The following is a 9,928-nucleotide window of genomic DNA, read 5'->3' on the forward strand; positions in this document are numbered from 1 at the left end:
AGGTCGACGAACGAGGGAACCTTGAACAAAGAGAGGAAAAAGACTCTGAAAGTCTGTCTTGGTCCAATCTATACTCAGTATGAGGATAGTTTCATGAATCTAAATAGTTTTGCGGAAGTCTCTATTTATAGAAGCGGAAGCTCGAGGAGCTGTTACAATCGTATTGTAAAGCACGACACCTTGATGGAGAAACGATTCTTGTTCTGAACAACATAATGATCTTCAACTTATCTCCTACGAGGGTGAGTCATTGAGATCCTTATTGGTTGGCTCAACCTTTAAGAAGTCTCGAACGACTAACAATCATTAACGTTGACACGGCCTTTAAAAATTTTCGAGTGGTATATTCTACCTTCAACGATCCAATGTCCCGATTACCTCATTATGATGACTCCACACCTTCCAACCTATCAAATATTGATACTGTGGTATCTGAGAAATCACTTCCATCACTACCTTATCATTGAAAATATATGCTTCAACCGATTAGCTTATCAAAATTGGTAGGAACATTCAGAAAGTCTTTTTTTTTTTTTTTTTTTTTTTAATTTTGTTCGTCAATGGTCCAAGTAAGCCATGGCGTCTTTGGAAGACCAGGTCCTGGTTTGCACTTGGCCTCTATAATTCTCTCTTGTAGTTGGCCTGGTCCAATCTTCCATCATCTTCTTCACTTCCAAATTTACAGTGACGTTCTGAACTCGGCGCAGAATTCTGAATCCAACACGAGACGAGACGACACGCATCCCCTTTTGACGGGGCTCCCCACCGACCTTCTTCTTTATATTTCTCTCTTTCCCACTCGAGAAAAATCTCCAAATCCCTCTTTCATCTTCAATTCCCTGCTGAAATCCCCCTTTTTCTGTGATGGGTCAGTTTTATTCCACCGCCGGGACTTCTCTGGCCCTCAATTACCTCCAACAATGGCCGCCGGGCTCTCAATCCGCCGGATTCTGTTCCCCTCTGGCCCTTCCCCTTCCCTCCACGGACCAAATCGATGAGGGTTTGTTCGATTTCACCTTTTCTCTTCCCGACGAATGCTTGGCCTCCATTTTCCGATTCCTCAACTCCGGCGACCGGAAGAACTGCTCCCTGGTCTGCAAGCGGTGGTTTCGGGTGGAGGGTCAGAGCCGCCACCGCCTGTCTCTCAATGCTCAGGATGAAATTCTCCCGTTTCTCCCTTCTCTCTTCGCTCGATTCGACTCTGTGAAGAAGCTCTCTCTCCGGAGCAACCGGAAAATCTCCCGAATCAACGACGACGCCCTGGTTCTGGTCTCGATCCGCTGCCGGAACCTCACCCGCATCAAACTCTCCGGCCGATTCCAACTCACGGATGTGGGTATTGCCGCTTTTGCTGCCAATTGCAGAACCCTGAAGAAATTCTCCTGCAGCTCTTGTGCTTTGAGCGCCAACGCCATTAACGCACTCCTCAAGCACTCCTCCACCCTGGAGGAGCTCTCCCTCAAGGGCTTGCGCGGCGTCCTCGCCGGTACCGAGCCGATCGTGCCCGGGGCGGCCGCAGCCTCTCTCAAATCCATTCTCCTGAAGGAGCTTGTGGATGGGCTGAGCTTCATCCCCCTTATAATGGGTTCCAAAAATCTCAAAACTCTGAAGATCATCCGCTGCCAGGGCAATTGGGATGAACTCTTCAAGGTTTTCAGCCATGGAAACGCCATGACCAGCTTGATGGAAGTTCACATTGAGAGGATACAGGTGAGTGATTATGGGGTTTCAGCCATTTCTAACTGCTTGAATTTAGAGATATTGCATCTGATCAAAGTGTGGGATTGTTCCAATGTGGGGCTTTCTTGTATTGCTGAACACTGTAAAAAGTTGAGGAAGCTCCACATTGATGGGTGGAGAATCAATAGAATAGGAGACGAGGGTTTAATGGCCATAGCCAAACAATGCCTTGATTTACAAGAACTTGTTCTGATTGGGGTGAATCCAACTTGTTTGTCTCTGTCTTCATTGGCCTCAAACTGTGTGAATCTGGAGAGATTGGCTCTGTGTGGGAGCAGAGTTGGGGATGAAGAAATTGCTTGTATTGCAGCCAAATGCAAGTCACTGAAGAAACTTTGCATTAAAGGGTGCCCAATTTCAAACATTGGGATTGAATCTCTGGCCTGGGGGTGCCCCAATTTGGCTAAGATTAAGGTGAAGAAGTGCAGAGGGGTGACTGGTGAGATCAGGGAGTGGCTTGTGGAGAAGAGGAGATCCTTGAGTGTTAATTGGGATGTGGAGGAGATTGATCACTTGGATGCGAGTAGCAGCGATGCTGGGAGTGCTCGGGAAGCCGTTCCGGAGTTGGGGCAGGTGGAGACTGGGGTCGAAGCTCCGGTTGGCGGGGACGGGCGGTTGACGATGTTGAAGACGAGGTTGGGAGTTCTGGCTGGGAGGAGTTTGATGGCCTGCACATTTGGAAGGTGGTCTAGTAATAGTACTGATTCAAGCAGTAGTTTATGAATGCTTTTGTTAAGTGAAGATTGATTTGTGGAAAGAATACATCTTTTGTCTCTTGAATTCCCCCTCGACAAACGTCAATCCATTCGTCCAAGTGGAAAATAAAACATCTATTACCTTCCTCCGAACATAGTTCAATGGATAAAACATCTATTGCTTTCATTCTTCTTCGTTCCCGTACGAATATGGAAGAAAGAAAAATTTTTGCCTGCTGCTCATTATCTATATATATTTTGTACACTAAAATTTGGATTTGGGTGCATAATTTTTATATTTTTCTTTTCATTTGGGACTCAATTTCAGTTCTAACCTTATGTATTGAATCTTTCAAAGTCATTTTAATGATCAAATAATTTGACAAAGTCAAAATAAAAGAAAATGGATGACAGAGACATGCCACCCACTTATAAAATTGAAACTCTCATTTCATATCATGTTTACGAAGTTACTAAACTTGAAATTGTTTGTTACGGGAAATTGACCCATTCGTATATTGGTTTTTTTTTTTTTTTATAATTTTTTATAAAGCCTATATCAGGTATTGTTTGATAAGGATTTCCTGTTTTGTTTTCTATTTTAAGAAAACATAAATGATATATGTTTGATAACTTATTTAAAAAAAAAAATCAAACATGTTCGATAACTTTAAAATATATAACTTTTGAGATAGGTTAGATAATGAAAAATCTATGCAAAGTAGAGATGACTAGGGTGTGTGGTAGGAGTTGGTCGGGGATGTTCTCTCTCATTCTTGTCCTTGCAAAAAATTTTAATCCCCGTTTTCACTTCACACTCCAATTTCGAGATCGAGGTTCAAGTTGAGAAATCCTAAAATTTTAAAAATAAAAAGAGTAATATATATATATATAGTAAATTTTAAGAGAATGAAAAAAAAATTAGGAAAAAAATTAGAGAGTAAAGTTTAGGGCAAGAGACATATTAGAAGGAAGAAAGAAAAATTATAGCGAGAAAAAAATTAAGACAAAAAAAAATTTCAAATATGTTTTTTAGAAAAAATAAATAAATAAAAGGAGAAATAAAAGTTAGAGTGAAAGAAAATAAATGAAAATTTTAGATGAAGAAAAGTTAGAAACATATTCTGAGAGAGAAAGTAGATTCCAAAGAGAAAAAATATATAAAATGCTAAATCTGAGAAGAAAATTAAGAAAAATATTATATTTTTAGAAATAGAAAAATGAGGGTGATATGTTAGATAAAAATATATAAAGATGAAAATTTTAGAAAGAGAGAAAAATAATAATAAATATTTTATATATGAAGATTTTTTAGAGAGACAAAGTAGATTTTTTAGAGGGAAAAAATTTTAGAGTGTGAAAGAAATTTATTAAAGAGAAATATATGAAAAGGAAAAAATAATTGAACATTGAAAGGAAGTATGATAGGATATTTATGTCACAGCCCAACAAGCTACGGATAAACCTAAATTGGGTTTGGAATGGAAATCAACAAGGAGACCAAGGATTGACAGAAAGTGACTCAAATCGGCTGAAGTCGACCTGAGATCGACGCAAACCAGTTTTGTCGAGAACACCCGATGCCATTTAGCAGTCCGAACTTACTCCAACCCGGTAAAAACCTACTATGAATCAACGACTCTTGAACTCGACATTTGGCCCACGACTAAAGCCTAGATGGGTACATTTCCTAAGGACATTAGAGTTTAGCTTCTATAAATAGAAGAACAAGTTAAATGCTAGAAGTACATAAGATATACCTGACTCTTTCTATTATACTATTCTAATTCTGACTTAAACATCGAAACGCGTGTGGCTATGATCACATCAGTATTTAGTGCTGTTTGGTTTTGCCGGCTTAGCTTTACAGGTTGGCGTCCGTTCTTGATTTCATTATTAATTATTGGTGCGAATTTGATGGAATCTCAACGGACCAAATTTCGTCATCAACGGAAAGAAGGATATTTTGTAAAATAAAAATCAGTGATACAAAAATTGCTTAAAAATTATAATATAAATTATAAATATTGGTTATTGATTGCTCTCTAGACCTAGCAATTTAGTTTTGGGAATTGCCGTGATACAAAAATCAATAGTATATTGTAAAAATTTTCATTCATATCAATAGTATATCAGCTACTTATATCAATAATATATTAGATTTATATCACATACATATACCAGTAGTTAGATATATTACTTATATTACAAATATTTACAGATGTATATCATTTGGGTAAAATTATCATTTTAAAAGTTGACATCTTTTATTTCTTAAAATATTATATTTGAAAAAACTAAACTTAGTTGCTATTTTGCTAAATTTACTAAATATTTTTGACATATTTGCAATTGTCACTTTAGTTTTATTAATACATGTATTTTCTATTAAAAAAAATAAATGAGATAATAAGGATAGTTTAGTGTCCAATTTTGATTCTCTACCCTTTTTCGCATTCACTTAATTAAAGTCAGATTTGTTTTTATAAACTATTTTTTAATTCTGCGATTGGTGAAAATTTTGGAAATAACGTTTAATATTTTCAATATTTTCCAAATTTTGAATTTGAAACATTAAAATATAGAATTGCGTAAAAAAAAAAAACTTAGGATCAATATATTATTTCACGTTATCAACTCATTTCATTTTTATTATAATTAAAACACATAAAACATAATATATTATAAACTATATAATATTGTAAAACAATATTATTGTACAAAATTGATAATATATATGTTAATAAATTAATTAATCTACCACCAATTTATAAATTATATGACTTATGTGAGTATCCAAGTCCGTTTGCATGCAACTCAACTAATTTCACGTAACAACCACCTAGAACATATATTGGAAAACACCAAAAACATGAAAGAGAACTTTTTTTATTCAGATCACCAATCAAATGCACTCTAAAACTTCCGCAATGACGTGACAAATATCTCAATTAAAATGAAACAAAACAAAATAACAATTTGCATTTTATTTTAAATTGTACACACCCCTAATGATTGGGTGGTGAATTTGGCATACTTCTAACAAGAACATCTGGAGAAGAAGAAGATGTATTGTATTGTAACCAAAACGAAAACGAAGCTTCCCATGAAAGAAGAATGGGATGATTTTTATTTCCTGGAGATGGCATCCTTGGCAGACTGGAGGGTGTTGGCGATGGCGGCGGCGGCGCCGGCGAGGACGCCGCCGCTGGTGGCGTAGGGGGAAGGATGGGACTGGGGGTGGACGTGGTGGACGATCTGCACATTATTCCTCTGCTCTTGCCCTTGCCCCGCCGACGTCCAGTACTCCACTGTGTTCACCCTTTTCTCCAACTGCCCTTGTCCATTTCCCTCTTCCTCTTCCTGAATTTCCATTCTCAAATTTGTAAAACAAACTGCATTTTTTAAGCTTCGACAACTATTTATGTTTCTTTTCCATCCATTTCTAATTTATTTTAAAACATAAATAAAATATATAGTTTTATTATTTTTAAATCTACCGCTGTTGTGTTTGATCTGTGAACTTTTTTTCTTTATTAAAAACAAAGAAATCGAAGCAAAAACTAGGAACATTACCTGAGCCCTAAGAGACCAAAATGACTTGACCTGTGACGTGAAAACTTAGGCCTCGTTTGGTAGTGTTATTGTTTTTTTTTTTATATAATTTTTCTTTATGTTTCTTCATTTTTAATAATAATAAAATAAAAATGAATTGCATGACTCCAACATCTATCTTCTATAATATTTTGAGAATGTTTCCAAAAAAAGAGAAACAATAAACATAATTAATTGCAAAATGTTTAGATTTTTTAAGAAATTTAAAAACGAGAAACTAGTTGCAGAATGCTTGAATTGCTCGAAAAAAATGGGACAGCGTTAGCGTTACCAATCATGTTTGAAAATCAATTTTGCTTTTAGTTCTCTGTTTTAAAAAATGATGCTTGTTTCTTCCCTATTTCTTTTTATCTTTTAATATATTTTTCGCATCTTTCTATAACACATTTGACTTCTTTAACTAAATTTTAAAAACAAAATTTTTTCTTTCGAAACTATATATATATTTTTTTGTTTTCAAAATTTGGGTTAGATTTTGAAATCGTTTTCACAAAGTTTGATAATAAGACAAAAGAATATACAGGTAGAAGTAGTGGATGTACGCTCAATTTTAAAACCAAAATGGTCACGACAGGCCTAAATTAACACAATGTAAACTTCTCATCCTTATTCTCAATTCTTCAAATATTAGTTCAAGTTGTTATTTCAAAAAACATTTTTACTCGTAAACTACGTATTAAATATAAAATTGAGAGAGAGAGAGGAAGAGACATGCCTTCTTTGCTTGCATATTCAACTTGATTTCCCCCCTTCAATAACCAAAATCAACTCAGCCCTCTCTTGTAAACTCAAATTTTGTATGTTCTCTCTCTCTTTCACAACATTTTAATATGAAGAGACTACAAATTTTGTTGATTGGTTGGTGTTGGATCACCATAAAATCTAAAACTCTGACCCAAAAATTATGCCCAGGGACAAGAATAGCCTACCTAAATTTGGTCCCAACACTTCAAACATTAGCCACCTATTTTTCGTTCTAAGAAATAATATTCCTATTTCATAAGTAAATGAAATATTTTTCCTTTCCTAGAGAATAGTGAAGTAAGAGACATCCCTTGGTTGATTTTCTTCCCTTCAATAACCAAAATCAGCTCAGCCCTCTCTTGTAAGAATGAAACTTTATATGCTTCTCTCTCTCTTTCACAACATTTTATAATGTGAAGAGTCTACAAATTTTGGGTCAAAGTTGGTGGTGGCACCACAAAATCTAAAAGCTCTGACTCAAAAATTATGTCTACTGTCTAAAATCACTCCAAATTTGAAACGAATAGAATATTGAAAATGCGACCAAAGTTTAACGTTGGTTAGACAATGAGAAGATCGTAGACATGTAAATGAATGATACAGATAACAATGAATATAGGAAGAAATTTATACTCAAAAGTCAAAATGCATAATATCGTACTATTGTATGAAATGTAGAGGGGTTCGTTGTCTTGGCAAATCCTCTAGAATGGTCATTTGACATGACTAAAACAATTCTTTTTAAGAGAAATCCAACTTTTTAGGATTTTCCCCCGCCCTATGATCTGCCATGAAAATACTTTAATTCAATCTGGTTGAGTATACAGATCCTATAACAGTTTAAATTATTGAAACAGAAAGTTTCAGATTTCTGCACCTGGATTGATTGCGTTTGCACTGTGGAATGCTGGATTGGAAAGTGAAGAATTCACATGCTGAAGAATAGTTCGATCCTTCATCAGTAAGTCATGAGGGGTGAACCACTGCAATGAACATCAGAAACACCTGAAATTCTCTGCCTGGGCGACAATGCTGTAATACCCACAGCATCAACATCAAGATTCAGGATATTTTTCCTCTTCTGAGTTTCAAAACTTGATCTCTCATCTGAAATCTCTTCAGCAGTCTCAGTTGTTTCCTTTGCTTCATTCTGAGTTGTTATTACCACCATTTCTTGAGCTTCTGCCACTACTGATGCATCATCTTCTCCAGCATACAGAATTCTCTTAATTGCACTCACAACCTATAGAAAAAGTTAGTCAACTCGAATTGAGCACAGAATTACAGAATTATCAACTGAAAAAATCTCAGGGTACTTTACATTAGAGTCCTGTATTTCACGACTCTGGCATAGAATCTCAATATCCCTTAATTTAGCAAAGTAAAAGTCTCTCTCCTTCTCAAGGCTGTCAATTGAAAGTTTCAACTCTGTGATCTGCATTGGTAATTCTCAATCTCAGCATTTCAGTTTCTAATATCCTAAACAAAAGGAATTCACATCCATATTGTAATTGAAGAAGAAGTACCTTCTCATCATATACTGCTGCTCCACAACTAGAGGAAGGCCTTGAAGTTTTCCCTGATTGATTTGCAGAGTTGACAGTAGCAGGAACTTCATTTCTTCGTGCATTATGAGAGGTTTGAGATCTGGAGGCAGCCATTGAACCCTTGGCTGAAGGTTGAGAGGCTGCAAATTTCTTGCTAGCTTCTCTCCCACCCTTGCAGAATTCTCTCCTCTCTAAAGCGTTATAACTGGATAAGAAACAGAGTGCCATTAAATACTGAAAAACAAATTCTAGGTTGAAAGTTTATACAAATTCAAATTGAAGTCATTGATCATTTCCTGAATATAAAATGGAAAGAAAATGGATGGAATTACTTGTGTAGAACTCCTCCATGGATCGAATCGCAGTACCACTTCATCCACTGCATGAACTCCAAATTATCAAGTGGCCTACCTTTGACAAGCTTACTCACCTCAATATGCTAAAAACATAAGGACATATAGAAGAAGAAGAGGAAAATTGAAGTTTCAGAACAACAGATCTTAAAATAGGTCAAAATCAAGATTGAAACAAACAAAAAATAAAACGAACGATCAGAATTGGGGAAATTAAACCTTGGTGATCTTGAGCTTGTTAAAGACATCCTGAAGAACCTTGTAGTTCTGGATCATTTCGTACTCGCTCTTAGCATCGAAATTGACCTTATGCATCGGCACCATCCCCGGATGAACCGCATCCATCAACTGGCACTGGACCGCGCCAGAGCAAGACTGCGCGACAACACAACGATTCGTCGCAAGAACATTAAATCGCAGCAATTTCACTAAACCGAGATCGAAAACCTAAAAATTCAAAAAGAAAATTTCAGCAAGAATCGAAGGGTAACCTCTTCAACTTTGGAGAGATTGAGGTGGAGAGTGGAGTTGATCCATGAAAGGATCTCAGATCTGCCGACGAAGTAAGCCGAATCCATGATTCCAATGCTCGAAGCCATCTTTCAGTTCTTGGAAACTCCTTTTTCTCAGTGAACTTGTTGAGAACTGAAATCGATTTGGCCAAAAGAATTGTTTTGGGATTTAATATTTGAAAGCTCACAACGGCTATTTGTTGTAGTGAGAGAAAAGTGGAGGGAGAAATTCAAAATTAGAGTGCAGCGGGATCTTTCTTTAATTCAAAATTTTGTAATTCTGATCCACGGAAATTATAATAATTGACCTTCGTATTTCTTTGAGTACCATAATAATAAATTAACGTTTCTGAATATCAGTAATTGTAAAAAATATACCATAAAAGGAAAATATTTACAATTATATATATATAGGGAGTGTTTGGCTGTTTCGCCGGTTTATTAAATCTGGATTTGTTAAGCCTGAGTTTGTTAAGTCTGTATTTGGTTGGTACAGAAAATATGTTTATTAAATTTAGGTTTGTTAACTCTGTGTTTTATTGGTGTTAAGTCTGTGTTTTATATTTTTTTAAGTTGAGTTTTATTTTTTTTAAAAAAATATAATTTGTAAACTAATTATTTAATTAAAATAATTTAAGTTGCATTTAAATTATTTAACTTTATTTTAAATAAGTCAATTTTATTATGATTAATTTTTAAAATAAATATTCAATTAACTATGA

General features: G+C 35.6%; 2 protein-coding genes and 1 pseudogene across 2 annotated transcripts; 1 reads left to right on the plus strand and 2 right to left on the minus strand.

The window, feature by feature from the left end:
* The first annotated feature begins 570 nt into the window (after positions 1 to 570).
* LOC111017960 (F-box protein SKIP2 pseudogene) lies at positions 571 to 2,622 on the plus strand (annotated as a pseudogene).
* Positions 2,623 to 5,303: 2,681 nt separating this feature from the next.
* On the minus strand, positions 5,304 to 7,256 carry LOC111017948 (uncharacterized). The gene is made up of 2 exons (XM_022293846.2): positions 6,766 to 7,256; positions 5,304 to 5,798 (listed from the first exon to the last, which is right to left on the minus strand). Exons 1-2 carry the CDS (start codon positions 6,778 to 6,780, stop codon positions 5,565 to 5,567), a joined length of 249 nt encoding a protein of 82 aa, XP_022149538.1. The 5' UTR covers positions 6,781 to 7,256; the 3' UTR covers positions 5,304 to 5,564.
* A 142-nt stretch (positions 7,257 to 7,398) lies between these two features.
* LOC111017878 (microtubule-associated protein RP/EB family member 1C) lies at positions 7,399 to 9,408 on the minus strand. Its single transcript, XM_022293758.2, has 6 exons — positions 9,186 to 9,408; positions 8,914 to 9,069; positions 8,674 to 8,780; positions 8,321 to 8,546; positions 8,116 to 8,229; positions 7,399 to 8,037 (listed from the first exon to the last, which is right to left on the minus strand). Exons 1-6 carry the CDS (start codon positions 9,291 to 9,293, stop codon positions 7,753 to 7,755), a joined length of 996 nt encoding a protein of 331 aa, XP_022149450.1. The 5' UTR covers positions 9,294 to 9,408; the 3' UTR covers positions 7,399 to 7,752.
* Between the last annotated feature and the right edge of the window lie 520 nt (positions 9,409 to 9,928).

The sequence above is a fragment of the Momordica charantia genome (assembly GCF_013281855.1).
Source record: "Momordica charantia cultivar OHB3-1 chromosome 2 unlocalized genomic scaffold, Mcharantia_2.0 BLBB01000002.1, whole genome shotgun sequence".
Taxonomy (NCBI): domain Eukaryota; kingdom Viridiplantae; phylum Streptophyta; class Magnoliopsida; order Cucurbitales; family Cucurbitaceae; genus Momordica; species Momordica charantia.

Excerpts from the sequence above, each read along its gene's own strand:
- LOC111017878 (XM_022293758.2), bottom strand. The coding sequence starts at position 9,293 with ATGGCTTCGAGCATTGGAATCATGGATTCGGCTTACTTCGTCGGCAGA. Across the intron at positions 8,781-8,913 it reads ACAAGCTCAAGATCACCAAG|CATATTGAGGTGAGTAAGCT; the intron begins GTTTAATTTCCC and ends TTATGTTTTTAG. Across the intron at positions 8,547-8,673 it reads CATGGAGGAGTTCTACACAA|TTATAACGCTTTAGAGAGGA; the intron begins GTAATTCCATCC and ends TTTCTTATCCAG.